The sequence below is a fragment of the Camelina sativa genome, chromosome 13, assembly GCF_030686135.1.
Source record: "Camelina sativa cultivar CO46 ecotype springtype chromosome 13, ASM3068613v1".
In the NCBI taxonomy this organism is placed as follows: Eukaryota; Viridiplantae; Streptophyta; class Magnoliopsida; order Brassicales; family Brassicaceae; genus Camelina; species Camelina sativa.
Genome location: NC_141892.1, coordinates 5,545,449 through 5,564,499, shown reverse-complemented (window position 1 = coordinate 5,564,499; position 19,051 = coordinate 5,545,449). Strand labels below are relative to the sequence as shown.

General features: G+C 38.8%; 6 protein-coding genes and 1 non-coding gene across 9 annotated transcripts; 2 read left to right on the top strand and 5 right to left on the bottom strand.

Annotated features, from left to right (window-relative positions):
• Nucleotides 1–622: 622 nt before the first annotated feature.
• LOC104735422 (aspartokinase 2, chloroplastic) lies at nucleotides 623–4,720 on the bottom strand. 2 transcript variants are annotated; one of them, XM_087480420.1, is made up of 14 exons: nucleotides 4,276–4,720; nucleotides 3,312–3,794; nucleotides 3,135–3,217; nucleotides 2,990–3,030; nucleotides 2,699–2,853; nucleotides 2,377–2,526; nucleotides 2,123–2,218; nucleotides 1,920–2,036; nucleotides 1,726–1,845; nucleotides 1,554–1,646; nucleotides 1,349–1,471; nucleotides 1,151–1,267; nucleotides 999–1,061; nucleotides 623–908 (listed from the first exon to the last, which is right to left on the bottom strand). In XM_087480420.1, exons 2-14 carry the CDS (start codon nucleotides 3,702–3,704, stop codon nucleotides 822–824), a joined length of 1,638 nt encoding a protein of 545 aa, XP_087336546.1. In that variant the 5' UTR covers nucleotides 3,705–3,794; nucleotides 4,276–4,720; the 3' UTR covers nucleotides 623–821. The 2 variants fall into 2 exon arrangements, with proteins under 2 accessions (XP_087336546.1, XP_010453516.2); XM_010455214.3 differs by having other exon boundaries at nucleotides 3,312–3,800; nucleotides 4,276–4,714.
• Nucleotides 4,691–6,470, bottom strand: LOC104735421 (U3 small nucleolar RNA-associated protein 18 homolog). The gene has a single exon (XM_010455212.3). It carries the CDS (start codon nucleotides 6,468–6,470, stop codon nucleotides 4,818–4,820), a length of 1,653 nt encoding a protein of 550 aa, XP_010453514.1. The 3' UTR covers nucleotides 4,691–4,817.
• Nucleotides 6,471–6,765: 295 nt separating this feature from the next.
• LOC104705671 (mitochondrial phosphate carrier protein 3, mitochondrial) lies at nucleotides 6,766–9,231 on the top strand. The gene is made up of 6 exons (XM_010455209.2): nucleotides 6,766–7,424; nucleotides 7,749–8,110; nucleotides 8,200–8,243; nucleotides 8,346–8,560; nucleotides 8,653–8,777; nucleotides 8,869–9,231. Exons 1-6 carry the CDS (start codon nucleotides 7,089–7,091, stop codon nucleotides 8,930–8,932), a joined length of 1,146 nt encoding a protein of 381 aa, XP_010453511.1. The 5' UTR covers nucleotides 6,766–7,088; the 3' UTR covers nucleotides 8,933–9,231.
• Nucleotides 9,232–9,362: 131 nt separating this feature from the next.
• Nucleotides 9,363–9,435, bottom strand: TRNAK-CUU (transfer RNA lysine (anticodon CUU)). Its single transcript has one exon. It is a non-coding gene; the product is annotated as a tRNA-Lys (tRNA).
• A 937-nt stretch (nucleotides 9,436–10,372) lies between these two features.
• Nucleotides 10,373–12,143, bottom strand: LOC104735419 (uncharacterized). Its single transcript, XM_087480419.1, has 5 exons — nucleotides 11,673–12,143; nucleotides 11,331–11,429; nucleotides 11,136–11,244; nucleotides 10,888–10,959; nucleotides 10,373–10,663 (listed from the first exon to the last, which is right to left on the bottom strand). The coding sequence occupies exons 1-5, from the start codon at nucleotides 11,852–11,854 to the stop codon at nucleotides 10,544–10,546; spliced, it is 582 nt and encodes a 193-aa protein (XP_087336545.1). The 5' UTR covers nucleotides 11,855–12,143; the 3' UTR covers nucleotides 10,373–10,543.
• Nucleotides 12,144–12,587: 444 nt separating this feature from the next.
• Nucleotides 12,588–15,922, top strand: LOC104735418 (uncharacterized). 2 transcript variants are annotated; one of them, XR_015577604.1, is made up of 12 exons: nucleotides 12,610–13,113; nucleotides 13,218–13,292; nucleotides 13,377–13,438; nucleotides 13,561–13,705; nucleotides 13,790–13,886; nucleotides 13,963–14,029; nucleotides 14,116–14,214; nucleotides 14,338–14,430; nucleotides 14,516–14,670; nucleotides 14,767–14,871; nucleotides 14,967–15,212; nucleotides 15,355–15,922. XR_015577604.1 is itself a non-coding variant. In XM_010455207.3 (11 exons), the coding sequence occupies exons 1-11, from the start codon at nucleotides 12,909–12,911 to the stop codon at nucleotides 15,151–15,153; spliced, it is 1,290 nt and encodes a 429-aa protein (XP_010453509.2). In that variant the 5' UTR covers nucleotides 12,588–12,908; the 3' UTR covers nucleotides 15,154–15,379. The 2 variants fall into 2 exon arrangements, 1 of the variants encoding a protein (XP_010453509.2); XM_010455207.3 differs by having other exon boundaries at nucleotides 12,588–13,113; nucleotides 14,967–15,379.
• A 47-nt stretch (nucleotides 15,923–15,969) lies between these two features.
• Nucleotides 15,970–16,954, bottom strand: LOC104735417 (zinc finger protein KNUCKLES-like). Its single transcript, XM_010455206.2, has one exon. The coding sequence runs from the start codon at nucleotides 16,730–16,732 to the stop codon at nucleotides 16,217–16,219; it is 516 nt and encodes a 171-aa protein (XP_010453508.2). The 5' UTR covers nucleotides 16,733–16,954; the 3' UTR covers nucleotides 15,970–16,216.
• Between the last annotated feature and the right edge of the window lie 2,097 nt (nucleotides 16,955–19,051).

Below are 19,051 nucleotides of genomic sequence, written 5' to 3'. Positions count from 1 at the left end.
CTTTCATTTGGTTCTAGATTTGGTGTATAAACTAAAGCTGATTTAGTCTAAACTAAATCTAAATTCTTTGCCCTTAAAGATAATAAAATAAATTAAAACATAAACTAAAACAATCTTCGAGGGATTGCGTTTGTCGGACCACTTTATATTTATTTTTAAAAGAAAGAAAAAAAAGAATTGGAAAGCCGTTACAGTCACAGAAGAAAGGCCTTCTTACGTAACAGATATCATCAGATGTGTATTTCTCGTTGACTGGGACTGGTCGGTCGGATGTAACCATGGTCAAGTAACTGATCATATGCTTTTCAGGAAGGGTCTTTTCGGTATCATCAAAAATTGTTTGCATACTACTTTCAAAGCCTGCACTTTGAATTCCCCACTCTTTCACATTCCCTATTTCTTGTTTTTTTTTTTTTCTCTACACTGAATTAATTGTATGTTGCTATACTTACACTTTAATGATTGTACTGTACTTTGAAGGTAAAAAAATATTACTGGAGGAACATAGTTTATGAAAGTTAGTTCTTTTTTTTTTGTGTGTCAAAATTAAGAAAACTACATCCTATACCCATAAAATCTTTAACCCTGCAAAACTGAGAGGTTTATATCATTAATTGCAAAAGATTTTAACCCATTTATGATTATTGGCTTTTGCTCAAATTATGTGATTGTATTACAACCAAGTCAAGAACTACAAACAACAATAATGAGAACAAGAATGTGAAAAAAGTTGTTTCAAGTCTTGTCACATTCTTAGCATTGAACTACACGTACATAAGTAGAGTGGTAGGAGTGGCATGGTGCTATTCTTCTGTGTTGCACTACGAAGCGTTCTCAAAGAAGGCGGAGTGGAGAGCCCTCACACATTGCTCTGCCTCTTCATCATTCACTATCAATGAGATGTTTACCTGACACACAAAACATCTCCATTCATCATATAACAATACCATATTTATATTCATCACTATATGTATTCACATGTAGTAGCAGAATTTAACCTTAGATGCACCCTGCGAGATCATCTGCACATTCACTCCATTGCTTCTAAGTACTTGGAACACCTGTTTTGTTGTTCATTCCATTCTTATTAACTTAAAAAGTCAAAACCTCGAGTTCAAAAGAGAACACAAGACAGTTTACTCTCACTAACCTTCTCTAATATGAGTGAGGATTTCTGAACATTTCCTATCAAAGAGATGATTGATCTGCGCTGAAGCAATTTCACAACAGCAATCTTCTCTAGCTCTTCTACCAAATTATCCAGTTCCTGTTCACACCCAATCATTTTACCAATACTACGAATGACTCTCACAAAAGAAACAATGTATCAAAGTAAAAAGAGTCTTACATTTGTCCTCTGGATTAACTCTCTACCCCAGAGCTTTGCAGGATCCAATGTCAATGATATACTAACTTCACTTGTTGCTACAACATCGACCGATATGCCTAAATCTTCAAATGTGGTAAACACCTGCACACGAGACAGTGTGCATGCTTTGCAGTGAGATATTAAACACAGTCGAACAAAGACATCATTATCCAATTATATTTACCCTGGCAAGGAAACCATATTGGCCAAGCATACGGGTGCTTGCTATGTCCAACATGGTCACATTACGTTTCAGAACAATGCTAGTCAGCACGGCCTACAAGTAATTAAAGGAGGAAGAAGGGGTCATTGAAGTTTAAATTCAACGAGTTTATAAACACATTTGTTTCACGAACCTTACTCATGTCTCTTGATCTGGTGATGACAGTTCCTGGAGCGGTGGGGTTGTATGAGTTCTTAACCCTCACAGGAATGTCACCGTCTCTTGCTGGCCTCATAGACAGTGGATGCAACACCTGAAATGGAAGAGGAATATGCTCAGCCATCAGAAGGAGGAGAACTCATCAGCATAGATAATCTACGAGATTACCTGGGCGCCAAAGTAAGCAAGCTCAGCTGCCTCATCGAACGTCAAGTATGGAACAGACTGAGCTCCAGAATATATGTTCGGATCACAAGTCAAAACTCCATCTACATCTTTCCAAACCTGCACCAGATTTTCTTAAACTAAGAAAGTTTTGCTTAACAAACTTCCATCTTCATGATGAAATATTGGCTAAACCCATCAAATACCTGAATTTCCCGCAGTCCTAACGCTTTCCCAATAGTTGTAGCCGTCAAATCGCTACCACCCCTACCCAACGTAGTTATAGCACAAGACCTCCATCCCTGCAGAAACACATACATAGGCGAGATTGAAAGACACAATAAGCAAAACAGCTTTGTGCAAAAGCCATTCCAATATATAGAATACATGAATATCAGAGTTCTGTACTACATATTTTTCTATCCACGGGAATAACAAAAACAGTCAGAAAAATGTAAACCTTTCCGAGGAAGCCAGTAACAACAGGGACTGCATTTTCCTTGCTCCAGTCACCAACTAGTGTTTTTGACACGGCAGGGTATGTTGCTTCAAGTATATCAGCATTTGTAAAATCGTCTGTTGTAATAACCCCGATCTCAAATGCATCATACTGCCAACAACAAGCGAACAACTCATCAAGTCATGAATCAAACTGACAAACTTATGTTGAGTACATAATTGTGAGCATTGGCATTCTCAAGTTTCTATAATCTGTCTGACAAGAACTGCAATTATATAGTGTCAAGGTTATGCTAGGACCAGGGTGTTACAAAGCAACATACTTGACGTGCTTTGTGGCCAATTTTATTGAGATACGCAGAGAATAGCCTTGTGGACATGCACTCTCCAAATGAAACCAGGTAGTCCCTTGTACGTAAGGTTAACTCTTTCATCATTGATATGCCTTTGAGAAGCTGGTGAAGTCCCTCTAAGTGCTCTACAAATGGATTAACCAGAAAAATGGATTCAGAGACGAAAAAAACCAACTGAATGAGCAAAGAAAAATTCTTAAACTACAAATAGGCGAAATGGTTGATAAATCAAGCATCCAGAAAGAGAACCAAGGAAATTACTTTCAATAACCGCTGTTTCCACTCCAAGCTCATGAGCAGTTCTGGACATAGAGAATTTTATTTCCCATGAGAATGAGGTTAAATTTGGACTATGAAAACTAAATAAACAATCATATACACATGAGAAAACAGTATTTTCTTTAACCTTAAATGGAGTTCTTTTATAAAGTTCAATTCTTCAATACTTTCTACGTTAGTGACACCGCAGGTAACAGCCTTCTCTCCAGCCTAATAAAAGCGAGAAGCCAAGGAACTAATTAATTCTACCACTAAAAGAAACACCATATGAAAGAAGTAGGAAAGAGTAATATAGTTGTATTACCTTCAGAAGCGTATTAGTCGTCTTTCCCATTGCTGATAGCACAATAACGGGCCTCTCATCTGGAAAGCTGAGTATAAGATTGGCCACTTCTTTCATCCTCTCTGCTGACGCCACTGATGAGCCGCCAAATTTCATTACACATGTCAAGTCTTTGCCAGTTCCGCTTGAATTACATGTCTCGGGCTCTTTTCTTTCAAGCAAATCAACTCTTACAGCTTCACAACTAACTCTCAAAGCTATATTCCTACAAGAATGCTCTACTGTTCTAAAGACTGCACAACTAGAGGCCAAGGTAACTGAATTACTAATCCCCTTTGAGCCAAACTCAAGCCTCTTTGAACATAAAGCAAGCCCTGGAGCTTTAACTCCGTACAACTGCAATGAAGCCGTCATTACTCAGTAGTGAAGCTTTGCTGAATTCTAAGAGACTGGAGTATTGTGATCTCGACAAATGGTACAGCTGTGATTGTTTACTGTGGGAACCTGCAGCTTTCAAATTCACAGAAGTAAGAAAAAAAAAGATCAGGTCTTTCTCAAGGGATCTAAATATCTTAAGGTTAGGGAATGAGGTAGAGAACTCTGTAAAAGGAATGATTATGAAAACACTTTATTCAACAAATAAATACAATGCTGACTAGGGGAGACAAAAGATGGCTACTTTCCAATTAAAAATCAAACAACCATACCATATAAACAAACACTAAAAGAGGAACAATTGTACAGTTCTTTTGATGGAGTCAAAACCCAAATGGATCTGTTATAAATTTCAGTTAAACAAAGAAGAATGTGTAGCATATAAACCTGAAAATGTGTAGTTTGGTGTTTCTTCATCACTCAAATGCAAGAAATGATGAATCATTTGAGAAATTGAAACAGAAAATAGCAAAAAAAAAAAAAGACGATCGTAATAAAGAACAAAACCCAGAGCAACCGAAAGAAGTCGTCGAATTATAGAGATTAGTACCTAAAATGGATCAGCGTGTAAAAAAGCTTCAAGCTTTCCTCGAGATTCCTTCGGACACACCTGAATCGACCGGTCCGATTCGCCGGCCAGGCTCCGAAGGAAATAAATGTTGTGCTTTTTTTGGGGGTGGGTTTAAGAAGTGAAACTGCGGCTTAAGACATAATTAGACTTACGAGGACGTGAGATACTGCTTTGTTTGCCCTTGTCACAGAATATACGGTCCAGATTCAATCTCTTAATCGAGATACCCTTTCAGCTTTGGGTAAGCCACTAGAAGTGTTAATAAGTGAAAAACAATGTCGACATCTTTCTTTTTCTCCTGCATTTTTATTTGAGATGGTAACCACCACAAGTGTTTTTTTGATGTTTGACAAAAACGTGAGAAAAGAAAGACTTTGGCCCACTCGATTCCAAGAATCAGAAAGAAAAAATCTTCATTGATCGTAAATTGGATAGGAAAATTGATAACATAAAAAGAGTAGCACTGCGACAAAAGTAAAGACACGACAAATTCCAAAACTGTCCTTGGTAATACCAAAACTTCAAGCATTCTGGTAATGATGCAGTTTGTACAGCAAAACTTTTCCGGCAGCGTTTCCCATAGCCATGAAACCACTTCCGGGGCTGAAGTCTAGGCACCGAGGGTAATGCATTGTGCTGTTTGGTGGCGGCCAGTTTGAGAAGACCGTTAGGGACGGAACATGGACCAGCTTAATGCTGTTTTTGTTCATCGTTGAGACTATAGCTAGAATCTGAGCATCATGGTTGAACTTCATGAAATCTATGTTGGAGGTGAGATTGTCTACTGTCTTTATCGGCTTTCTCTTGCCTCCCACGAACTCAGATTTCTTGTAAATGTTTACTATCCCTCTGTCGGTTCCAGAGGCAAACAATGCTCCGTTTAGCGAACTGCAAAGAGAAGTGCCACATGTGCTGCCTTCATCCACGCCCTTGTATAAGCACTTCATTGTTCTCAGATCCCACACGTATACTTGCCCATCGCCTCCTGAGCTCAGTAACTGCTTCCCATCATCACTGAATGCTAAGGACCTGACTGATCCATTCATCTTTAGGGTTCCCGTCAGCTCTTTTGTTTTTGTAGACACAAGTAAGATGTAACCTTCGTTACCCACAAAAGCTATGGTGTTAGAGTCTTGTGACACCTCGAACTGTTCCAAGCTTTTCTCCTCTCTACCAACCAAAGGGCCAATCTTGTCAAATTTTGCCTTCTCCAAATCAAAGCTGTAAAAGAACTTTCTTCTTCCGGAGACAATGACCTGAGAGCCATTGGGCAAGAAAGCTGCTTTACGAATAGGACAATCCTCAAGAAAAATGCTCTGGATCTTAGTGTTCCTCTTTCCATCAATCTGGAAAAACCTTAACCGCCGATCCAATCCAGCAGTGAGCAGCAGCTGAGCGTTTTGATGGAAGTGGACAGAGTTTATTGGGCCGCTTGAAGGATCTGCTGCATTGGCATCCACGAGCTTTGAGTATTCAAGACGACCAGCACAAAGCTTGTTACCGGTCTTCAACACAAGATCTTCGTTTGTTCGGAGGATATCATCAACTCCTCCATCCAGGGTATCATCATCATCATCATCTGAAGACTCACCATCAACGATCTGGGAATCTGGCCGAGCCCAATCAGTTCCAGGGTTTAGCTTAGCATGATGAGCCCTCAGCCTTGCAATATACTCAGACCCAGAGATCAAACCCTCATTCTCCTCTTTCCTTAGCTTCCTCAAACGGTTGACACTAGCTATATTAATGTTGATCTGTTTCTCTTCTTCATCCTCCCAAGCAGCTTCTCCCTTTCTAATTCCCACAACTTGACCACTCTCTTCATCAGAAAGCTGTTCATCATCATCATCATCCTCGTGATCCAGAGTCTGACTCACAGCAGAACGGTCTACATGAAACAAAGCAGAACCATCTTCTTCTTCTTCCTTACCAAAAGTAAGAGGGGAGTAGAGTGACCCGAATAACGAATTCTCAAGATTTTTCATTTGAACCAGTTCAGATTCTTGTAGCTTCTCCTTCTCCTTCTCTGTCTCCTTCTCCGTCTTTCTTCTCTTTCCCCTAGTGTCATCATCGGACCCAGTCTCTTCCCCATCTTCTACATCTCTGTACTGTTTCTTCACCTCCTCTCTTTTATTACTCTTACTTTCCGGAGCATTCTGAGATAAGAAGCTCATCTTTCTCAATACCACAATATCCACAGCTGCACAAAACAACAACAACGATAAGACTCGCACCCAAGCTCGTTATCAATCGCAAATTAAGCCCTAATTTCAGCAAGTAATACTACAAAAGCTACTACTTTGTGACCTAATTCGTGAACAAGTTTGATTACAACGAAGAAGAAGGAATGAAACAACTTACAACGTTGACGAGCAGAGCAGAATCGTAATTGTCGGCGAGAGAGCTGTCTCCTCTGGTTGGAGAGATTTAGGGTTTTACAAAGTTTACTTTCCCAACAAAAATAAAAAATAAAAACAAATATAATAAAAATGGTCGTTAAGACAGCCTTTAATGGGTCAACGGGTTTTATGTCTCTTGAAAAAGCCCATGGGCCACGAGACTTGGTAAGAGACTTTAAGAGAGAATAAAAAAAACTAACAATGTCACTTTCGTAATTATCGGGAAAGTATATGCCCTGTTTCATGAGATTCCCATTTGCCCAATAAAAGTCTGAGAGTCCCAGAGGTTAATATCTCCTCCTCTCATAGTCATTTGGTCCTTTTTTGGTTTGGGGCAAGCGTGAGATCGGCTATCAGACGTCGCCACTGTTGCTCATTTCAAACGCCGCCGCGATGGAATCTTCCAAGAATTCTCTGATCCCTAGCTTCCTCTATTCATCATCTTCCTCGTCGCCGAGATCTTTCCTCCTCGACCAGGTGTTGAATTCCAACTCCAACGCTGCATTCGCTGAGAAATCTCCTGCTCCTGCTCCGGCGGCCGCACGTGCCTCTCCGACGATGATGCTGTCCCGGAAGAATTTCCTTATTGCGTCTCCCACCGAGCCAGGGAAAGGGATCGAGATGTATTCACCTGCTTTCTACGCCGCTTGTACCTTTGGTGGAATCCTCAGCTGTGGTCTCACTCACATGACCGTGACTCCTCTCGATCTCGTCAAGTGCAATATGCAGGTATGGAAACTTTAGATCCGTTTTATCTTTCGTATGTTTTCTGAGCTCATGTTTGTGGATCTGTGTTCCTGTGTTGCTAGATCTGCGTTTTCAGTCTTTGTTGGATAGATCCGTGATTTGCTTTATCGTTTTGTTATCTGTGTTGGATTCCATTATTTGAGGAATTGTTCGATCTCTGTTGTACGTTTCTAATCTTTGTATCAGTCATTTCTATTTCAAAATACGTTGATCTGTTCTGAGTTGTGGTTCTTCTTACGAAATTTACTTACTTGACGTGGTCTGTGTTGGTGTTGCAACACTGATATTATGTTATTTGCGATTCAGATTGATCCAGCGAAGTACAAGAGCATCTCGTCTGGTTTCGGAATTTTGCTGAAAGAGCAAGGAGTCAAGGGATTTTTCCGTGGGTGGGTTCCTACTCTTTTGGGTTACAGTGCTCAGGGTGCCTGCAAGTTTGGATTCTACGAGTACTTCAAGAAGACTTACTCTGATCTTGCTGGACCTGAGTACACTGCCAAGTACAAGACCCTCATCTACCTTGCTGGTTCTGCTTCCGCTGAGGTCATTGCCGATGTTGCACTTTGCCCATTTGAAGCTGTCAAGGTCCGTGTTCAGACACAGCCTGGATTTGCCAGGGGAATGTCTGATGGATTTCCCAAGTTTGTCAAGTCCGAAGGATTCGGAGGGTGAGTTTTTCAATGCCAGTTACATCCTCTCCCTTGTCACAGCTACCCTTTTGTGTCTGAATTCTTGTTTTTTCTTTTCTTTTTTGCAGCTTGTACAAGGGTCTTGGCCCACTCTGGGGACGTCAGATTCCATGTAAGCCTCTATTTTGCAAATTTCATTTTCTTTTTGTTTCTTGGGGTCATGAAGCATTCTTTTAAAGTTTAAGTGTAATAATGATATTTCCAAATGTTACAGACACTATGATGAAGTTTGCTTCCTTTGAGACCATTGTTGAAATGATCTACAAGTACGCAATCCCCAACCCAAAGAGTGAATGCAGCAAAGGTCTGCAGCTCGGAGTGAGTTTTGCAGGAGGTTACGTTGCTGGAGTGTTCTGTGCAATCGTTTCTCATCCAGCAGACAATCTTGTGTCATTCCTCAACAATGCTAAGGGAGCAACCGTTGGAGATGTAAGTCACTTTTGTCTAAATAAATTGCCAAAAGCATAGATTTCTGTTGCAGTAGGAATGGTATTTAATTTTTGTAATTGAATTGTTTGCAGGCGGTGAAGAAGATAGGTATGGTGGGACTGTTCACAAGAGGGCTCCCTCTCAGAATTGTTATGATCGGTACATTGACTGGAGCACAGTGGGGATTATACGATGCCTTCAAAGTGTTTGTTGGCCTGTAAGTTCTTCTCTCTCTCTCTCTCTTCACTTACTTCCATAACTTGCTACCATCAAAACACAGCACTCTCAATTCTTTTAATTTGGTTCAGGCCAACCACTGGTGGTGTTGCTCCAGCTCCTGCAATCGCAGCAGTTACTGATGCCAAAGCCTAAACAATGACGGAAAAGGGTTAGGAGTTTGATGGGGTAGGATTTTTGTTTGGAAAAATAAGAGAAACCATACGGGTAATGAGGAAGATTTGAGTAAGCTCAATCTCTTCCTGATTCGAACTTTATCATTTTTGTTTTTTGAAATTTGTGTTCCTGAATTCAGGATAGTGCTCAATCTCTCTTTCACATACTCTCTACCTATGTAATCTTAAAAGATGAGAGGTGCACACTCGAAGATAGAGAGAGTGGGCACACCCACTTACTACTTTTTCCGGTTTCAATTAAAATTTTCATTTTGGTTACTGGTTTGTATTTCGTTTTGCTCTTTTTCGATTATCATAAGCATTACAAATACAAATATGGACACTGAATACTTCATAAATGAATCATAAGTTATATTTAAAAAACAAAGATAAAATAACACTAAATGTCGCGCCCACCGTGGGGCTCGAACCCACGACCACAAGGTTAAGAGCCTTGCGCTCTACCAACTGAGCTAGACGGGCTTGGATGCTTCTATCAAGCCAACCAAAGTGATTAACGCCGTTTTCTTGATGAAGAAGCACATATTTGCACATTGTCACATTTAAATGTCCTAATCTGCCCCATGCCAAGTATCCAAGGTACTCACAAAGTAAGCAGTAGCACCAGCACTTCCATTCATTATTTTAGGTTGTTATGTACGGTTAAGGTAGTAAAATGACATTTTGAGCAACTACTAAGGTTAGTTATGTACGGAGCTTTGATAAACATAGCCGAGCTGCAAAGCTCCAACAGACAGAGCTATTCATGTTAAACAAATTAATATACGTGATTTGATTGTAAAACAAGACAAATTTAAGTGGTTTTCAATAGCGTTCAAACTGGACACTATGATATGTAGATAATTTGTCAAATTATTGTCAAATTATCAGATGACAATTTGAATTAAATTTATAAGATCATTTCTCTTTCAGAAGCCAAATAAAAACCATTTAACAGGTTTTTAAGGAATGCTAGCTATTACAAGTTTCCTAATGCTCTACTCCATATGTTGTTTGTAAACGTTGATAGATTAACAGAGAAAAACTTAAAAACCATTTAAACACATCACCCCCTAATCACAAACATAGTTCTTTGCTCACAAACATATAATCACACGAATAAAGCATATAACGAATTATTCAATCTCAATGGCATCAACCCAGCTCTTTCCATTTTACACACAGAACCGCCTTTCAACTAAAAGCCATGAAAAATTATAACAAACGAAAACTTATAAGCAAAATCATATTACTTAGCCAATAACTAGACTACGAGACACTTCAACAACAAGCAAAGCAAACAGGCAATCAAACTAAACAGAAGCAAACACAGCTAAGAATACCAAACTATGTAATAGAAAATGCAAATAAAAACATGAAAAGCAGAAGGCAGAAACAAAATAAAAGAGACCTCCATAACTATGCTTTCAAAAAGACATTACGCAAAACCAAAATAACTCTTCGAAGTGTGTGTCCTCTGCAACACCAAAATTAAAGTGTGTTCTCTAATTCTTACAAACTTTGAAACTGTGTTTAACTGCTAAACACAAAACAGCACCATGGCAGCTTTTCTCACCTTCATTTCACTAACTTAACGCTTCTTCTTGCTGCTTGATTTTGATACGTTGGACTTAGGTGTTGCCACCAAGTATATGAACAAAACAACCATGGAGATGACGGAGACGAGTGATCCATATTTCGCGAGTATCCTCTGCAACAATTGAAACATGGTAAGATGAGTACTGTCATATTTGATGATTTTCACAGAGAGGTGAGAATTATAAATCAAGTTACCTTGCCCTGAGATTATTTTAACAGCATCATGAGAAACATCCAAGACACACCACAACATAACAATGAAAGTCAGTAATGAGAAGACGGAAAAAAAACAATGAGGAGACGATTGAAAGAGAAGCCCTTAAAAATAAAAATTACCACGTCAAGCATGTTCGTTGGAGGTTTGTCAGCAAGGATGTCTAGAGGTAGTAGTGGAGTTGAGTACGCTTCCTACAGACAAGAAAACCATCATACATAATTGCATCACATAACCAGATTTTTAGTAAAACAATAGTCACTATAAGAGAAGGCAATTTTGATTTGGGATAATTATAAACTTAAAAAGCTTAGCTGCTTCTACCAATTCTCGTAACTAGAATCAAAAGGGGGGCATAAAAATGGCAAACCTGAAGAGCTGGCTTGGTGGGAATGCGGAAAGTAACAACAGCAGGAGCACCGTAGAAGACTCCTTTAACCTTGGCCTCCAGTTCGAAAGAGTGAGACAGGATACCTCCTCTGCACACCAAGAACCAGATTAGTGACGAAAAGGAAAAAGCTAAAAGCAGCCACTAAAACATTTCATGATTGAAGAAGAAACTCACGCATCAAGTCTCTCCCATGACTTAGAAGTGTTTCCATTAACAACATCAAATTTTGCTTTAACCCAGCTATTGTCTGTCAGAGTCACATCATACGCCGACCTGAGAGCAAACACCAAAACCAAATGACACAATTCTGAGGAACAATGGGATCAGATCAAATGACATTTCGAATCCTAAACACCGATACACATCATTCTAATAGATCTAAGCATAGCTCGAGTATTAATATCCTAATTCTACAGTAACCAATCTATACATGCAATTTATATACAATCCAGAAATCAACACGGATCGGAAAATGAAATCGGATTAATAAAACTAGATGAGAAGAGAGAAACTGACGAGGATCCTTGGTTGTAGATATCGAAAGAGACGGTGACGCGTTCGGCGCCGGATTTGAGCCTGTTAAGAGTGGCTTTCTTGTGGACCACCATGAACGGGACTTCCGATGTCGCAAACGAGGCAGAAACAAGCATGAACACCGCCATGGCGGAGATCAGAAGCTTAGCTAAGGCGATGGCCATGGTGTTTTTGATCTTCGACGATGTAGTTGTTGAGCAGATGCGAAAACAGATCTACGAATGTATCCTCCGCTTATAAAAACCTCCGACGACTGATATAACAAGTATAACACTACCACACCATCACCCACAGAAAACAACCAAAAAAAGTCAATGATGGGCCCATTCACCTGATAATAGGCCCACTTAATACAGGCCCATACAAGTAATAAAGAAGTGTCTAATTAAATTATCTAATTCTTGGGATCTATATATCGGTTGAACTTGTAACACACAGCCTGTCTCCTGCCACATTCTAACATGTTTCTTCTCTAACATCGTTTTATAATAAAGTCTTACGCAGCTTTCAAATCTTGAAACGTAATAAGGGTTATACAAGCCAACGATTCATTATTCATTCAAGGATAACAATAGAGGTTTTTGTTACTATAATCGCATTTTCAAATTAATAATTGGTTGGAGTGAGAAAACAGGGTAAAAAAGAGAGAAGTGGGTTGATTTGATTCAGTTAATCGAGGGTGGGCGGGAAGGTTAAGGAAAGAAGTCAACGAAAAAGTACTAATCTAAAACAGGAGAGCCAATAGAAATAAGGCAAGTGGGATACGAATTCACAGCTTTCCATAAGAAACATAATTAAAACTTGGATTAAACCGGAAGGCATGTGCCATTTCTTTTCTCTTTTTTTTTTTCTTTGTTGATTTAAATCACGTATCTACCCATTTGCTCATTGAATACTATAGAGCATGTGGGTGGATTGCATCGAACTCCGAAACCTAAGTGAATCTTCTTCTCTCCCCATCATTCTTTGGAACCTTCAAACTAACCTTCCCTCACATGCTCTCTTCCTCTGTTCCACCAGCTCTCTCTGAGATTCTCTTCCTTTTTATATATTACTCTTAAGCTTCCAAAATCTGGATCTATCCGCTTCAGGTTGTTCCAGAACCATTATGTTTTAGGATATATCTGTCAATGTTGCGTATGTAAATGTATCCGCATATGTAGGATGATTTTGTGAGGGAAATTAAAAAAGCATAGCAGAGAGAGAGAGAGAGAGAGCATGGGGTGTGCTACATCTGCTTATGCTGTTGTCGGAAGGAAGAACAAGAAGAGGATCATTCAAGAATCCGTTGTGTTTGTTCTTCAGTTCCGCGTTCCTGTTCAGTCTGATCTTCAGCGCCAACTCAAGGGCGTAGCTCCTAAGGGGACCGTTGATCGATTGACATGTCTAAGGAATCAGATTCAGTTAGTAGCTGAGGACACAGGTTTAGAGAAACGAGGCTATCTTCTTCCATTTTTCTTGCGTTTTAAGGAAAAGGTTTTGTATCTTTGCAAACATGTTCAAAGTTTCTGGTTGAAATTTTTGCAGGGGGTTCTGCCATCCCTGAGCTGCGTTCAGCTTTGGAGGAGTACTTGTCTCTTCTAACCGGTCTTGTCAAGAAAAGTTCGGATTTGCATATTTTGATATAAGTTTATAGTTTATTGTGTTGTAAATCAAACGGTGATATCAGTATATTTAACACTACAGAGAATGATGGGATGGCGGGTTGCGTGGAGTTCAAATGGAAAACCCTTGGAGATGGTCGACGAGTAAGTTTGGTTTTTGCTCAATCAAATTAAGCCGATCCTGAGGATTTGGATTTTGCTTCTTCTTTTTTTTTGGGTTACATTTAAGTCTTAACAACGTGAAGTATGCTGTATGCACTATGCAGGCAGAGACATGTTTCACAAACCTTTGGATGGAGATGTTGACAGTGATCCACATGATGGCTGCTTTGGCATTGACTGAAGCTAACTCCCTCATGATTCCAAAGGATTGCTCTGCTTCTGGAAATGGCGTCCGTGTGGTCTCCACTGGTCTTGCCTCTTCTCTCTTCACACTGATCTTTTACTTCTATTTGCTGTTTTGATAAACCTGATTACTGGGTCACTTTCACACAGATTGCAGGAGAGATGCGGTTGACTTGCTTCTCAAGGCATCTGGATACTTGGAGTTCTGCGTCCGAGAGATTATCGCTCGCTTTCCTCCTGAAATAAAGTATGAAACAACAAAAACAGAAAATCTTGAAAAAAGCTTCACATATATACTTACTTACATAGCTACAAATTTGCAGGGCTAAGTTACCAGATGATATGCAGGAGAGTGTAATGCAAAGTCTATCTATCCAAGCACTTGGCCAGGTTACACACTTTGAAATTGTGACTCTTTAACCAGAATCTTGTATATGGGTTTTTAATTTGTAAGTTTTGGTTGAAAATTACTGCAGGGAACTGAGATTCAACTTGGATTGGCTGTTGATAGCCAGAAAGCAACGTTGTCTGTGAAGAGGAGACTTGCATGTGAGCAAGTCATCTATTTCACTCAGGTCCTCCTCATAGTTTAAAAATCTTCATCTTCTTACTTGAGCCATACTTTTGGGAAAATCGTAGCTTAACTGCTGTAAACTCTCTTTTAATTTGATGCGTAAATGATCTCATTATTATTTCAGGCATATCACTGCTTGTCTGATTGTGAATCAGTCAGCCATGGATGTGCCAAGAAGCTTCTCCGGTTTATCTACTGGAAATTTTTGGAAGCAAAGGTATGTATAATTTATAAACATTATTAAAGTCACCCATATATATATATAATTAATCTCTCTGTTATGTTCTGTTTTTCATTAAAAGGCTGCGGCATACTACTACCATGGACTGGTAACAGACAAGGGAACTGAGCCATCTTGCCACGTGACTGCGGTGTGTTGTTTCCTTGCAGCTGCAGAGATCCTAGGAGAAAGCAAGAAGGCCTGTTTTAGCTTCTCCTTGGCTCCTCCTGTCACCAGGTTTGTGTTGTTGTGTATATGTTATTATATCCACTATTATTCATTGAACATATGAATAGTGATTGATTCAGATTTTCTTTTTCATATTTTAATCAGGCCTCCTCCTATGTGGGGAGTTATGAAGCATTTAAGCCAGAAAATTCCAGAAGTTGCTTTTAGAAAATCTCAGACATATGGATACTTGCTTGAAGAAGAAGAGAAGTAAGCGATAGAGTTTTGTCTCGTTAGCGTTTTAAACTAAACTAATTAGAACCAAACTAAAATATCTGATATGATCTATATGGTAAACCACACAGGGCAATGCAATGTTTGCCAGAGCTTCCAAACTTTCAGTTGTCATTGAGACCAGACGAGTTTGAGCTGCCTGAGATGGAGGATGTTTCTTCCGCAGGAAACCAAACCCATTTGCTAAAAGAACATCTTGACAACTCCTCTGAGATTCATGATGATGATGATTATGATGATGATGATGCATGGTTATGACCTTGATCGTTGAGCAAGAAGCACTTATCTCTACTACCGTCTACATATATTCTTTTTGGGTACTTTACGACTTATATTTGTATTTTAGAGTTACATCTTTTACACTAGTTCTTGTCAGGCAAAAAAAAAAAAAAAAAGTCTGATACTTGTTTTACTTTGAGTATAGTAATGTAATATCTAAGCAACTAATTTATTTGGAAGGAATAAGAAAAGGATGCTGGTAAAAGAAGACGTTTTAGCCTTATCTTTGGAGAACAAATGTGCAAGACACTAAGAAACGGCACGCAGTCTAATTTGGAAATAACAAGGATAACCGTTTAACATCACGTGAGCGAGTCACGTGTGGGTGATGATGAGATGTTGGATTCCGCACGTACGAACATGGAGTGGTTGTTGTGCCAAGCGCTTAGAAACGGCACGCAGTTTGTTTAGCCAACCCAAATTTGGAATTTAGCAACTCATAGTGACGTCATGCCACGTGTGTGTGTGATGTTGGATTCCGCACGTACCAACATTGTGGAGGCGGTTAGTGATGATTTCGACGGTGGCGCTGGTGCTCTCCGATCAAGACATGACCAGGTTTTGTTGTTCCCCAACGGTGGCGTTGGTGCTCTCCGATCAAGGCATGAACGCAATTCTCACTCATCACTGACGACCCTCTTTTTAGTACCCATTCCTATACATTTTTTAGGCTAAACAAGCGAAATCAATCGTGGTTGTGGTTGTGAGTACAAATTAGTTAAAGTTCAAATGCATCATCTCTAAACGATTAAAGTATCCGAGTTTCACAACATGAGACACTGTTGGATCATAAAATTTACGATCTAAACGATGGATCATCATCAAAATATATCTATTCCAAAAAGCAAATTAAAGCAGCTTGATTAATTAGTTTATCATCTTCTCAAAAGTAATTAAGGAGATGAGCACAGAAAGAGAGAGAGAGAGAGAGATAAGAAACTCGACTACATAGATAGCTCCAAAGTTGTACTTAAAAGAGTCATCTGAACAAAACAAAACAAAACCCACCAAAGCAAAAAAAAAAAAAAAAGCAGATAAAAGTTCATAAACGGAGAGAGAGGTCGAGATCGAGATCGAGAGGCTCGTCTTCTTCCATCATGACGCCGTTACCATCGTTACTACCAGACAATCCAAAAGGGTGCACGTAAGGATACGGAAACGGATCGTAGCCACCACCACCGCCGCCCATGGTCATCATCATCGCCGTCTGTTCATGACCGGGTCCGATTCCAGAAGGAGAAGAGGGTCCTTGCATCTGGTTAGGGTAAAAACAAGGGTAAGGATGACGAAGAAAGGTGGTGGTGTCGTCGAGGATGGGTGGAGAGTGAGAAAGGACGCCGAGGTTACGACGAGCAGCGGCGCGTTCGCGTTTGTGAGCGTTCTGGTGACCGCCGAGAGCTTGAGAGGTGTAGAACTTGCGGGGACAGTACTGGCAAGGGAAGAGACGGTGGCAAGTCTGATGAGTACCAGAAGAAGAGGAGAAAGAGTGTCGTTTGCTCGATGATCGAGGTTTCGAAGGACCTACGAAGTGATGGTAAGACGGTGGTGGCTCCGCCATTTTCGAGGGCTTTTTTAAGCTTACAGAGAAGAGAGAGAGAGAGAGATGAGAGATGATGATGAGTAAAAAAGCAAAAGGAGAGAGATAAATGTGTGTGGGTTTTATGGGAGAGGGTTTAAGCTGTGTGTGTGTGTGTGTGTGTGGTTGCTTTTTTTGTTTGTTTGCGTCGTTTGTTGCAGCTTGCAGAGAATAATAATAATATCTGATTTTTTTTAATTTACTCTTTTGCCCTCATCAGCTTCGTCTTCTTTCTTTCTCTCTCTCTGTTCTAATAACTAATTTACACAGATCCCAATCAAATCCTTTTTACTCCATCCTTATTATTTGCATGGGATATATATTTGTATATGATTATACAAATCCCTAATGCACATTAAAACGTTATTCCTTTGATCCCATAGATATGTTTATTTATTCATTAAAAAAAAAAAACATTTTTGGTTATGACCCAAAAGAAAGAAAAAAAACATTTGGATTAGTGGATAAGTTAACCGTAAGTAAGCACCTTGCTAATGTGTTTTTATCTTTCTTTTTTTAAAAAAAAATCGTTTGTAAGTGATTGACGTAATTAAAGATTAAAGTAAAGATTGAATCAAGATCAAAATCTGCAATGTTGAGAAAATAACAGAGTGGAAAGAGAAACTGAGTTTATATTGTTGTTGATGGGATCATGACTTCTCTCTCTCACATTTATTATTAATTGCTTTATTTTTAAAAAATAATTTTTTTAAAAAAAACATGAGAAAAAGAGAGATTGGTTGCTTTTTGGTGTTGGGACTGTTACACATCCTGCAGCGACGGGAGAGAGAAAGAGAGAGAGAAACTGGTAACGACACGTGCTGACTAGACAGTTGTGTGCAGTACAACTTACATAAGACGAGAGTGAACGAACGAACGAACACTACTACTATCTCTATCTCAGTCAGAGTATATCTCTCTCACACTTCAACTCATTAATATATCCATTGAAGATCTTCCTACTCAAACCAGCACTTTTCTTTTTTGCTATTATTCAAGTTTAAGCCTTTTCTTGATTGATGATGGATGGTACCTTGTTGTTGTTGTGATGTCAATGAAGACAAGAGAGTGAATCAAGTTCCAAGATGGAAATTGCCAAACAAGGAAGGCTTCTATGTTTCTCTAACCCTTTTTATTCTTTCCTTTTTTCTCATTTACTTACTTCTTGTCACCATCTCTTCTCCCTTCTTCTTTGTTTCTCATCATTGCCTTTCATTTATTACTACTTCTTGTATTTAAATACTTCACACATACATACACATGTCTTCACTTCACTATAGTAGCCCAACTATGTAACATTATGTTGTCTTTTTAAGGCCCATATACAAGGAATAAACACAAAGGCATATTGACTTCAAGTACCTATTCATAACATACAAATAAGCATCCAAACTACTCTGTTACAGGCCCACTTTTTTGATTAACAATTTTTTACTTCCTTTTTATACTCACATCATGTCTCTCATACTGCTCTTGCACTTTAAAGTCAATGTATACTACTACAACAATTATTTTATATTAGAAATAATTGTTAATCGATTGAGTAGAGCGGCGTTTAAAAAACAAGAGTTGTCTACATTTCACACATTGTAAACTAGTATTAGATTTGGATTTGTGTTGCATTACAACAACGACATTAGAACAAATCTCTTTACAGAATAATCAAAAGAAGATAAAATGATGATGCCTAGAATCAATGGTGTTTTATTTCTTTTCGTTCTTTTATGTCAATGATAGTTTTTAAAAATTTTACTTTTTAAATAAACAAAACACCTTAAATAATCATATATATTGTTTTTTCCTTCGCTTAGAAAAATATTATGAACTGTTTCTGTTTATTTTGTTTGCAGTCTAATTAAATAGCACGTCGTATTTTTTTTTGTTTTTTTTTGCAGGTTTATCTAATAAAAAAACCTAAAGTTCATAGTTAATTGGCATGGATATTCTATTATATATATAAGCGGTGTTAGTCAAACCTAGAAACGCTTGCTTGAAATTGAAGCAACAACACATTTAATTTACCTTTATTGTGCTGAAAAAGTAATTTTGCTTTCTCTGTTAAGCATATTCCAAAAGCCCCATTGGCAGCAAGTAAACCTCTTGTCACACACAATTAGACAGACTTGTTCACATTCACTTTTCACTTAATGACTCTTCATCATTTCATTACTTATTTGTTTTTTGTTTTTAGCAGGTAAGTAGGTAACATTGTTATATCCTTTTTTCTTTGATTACATTTGAAAACCAAGGATGCTTCGATTAAAAGCAAAGAAGGACATGTTTATGGTAATATATATATTT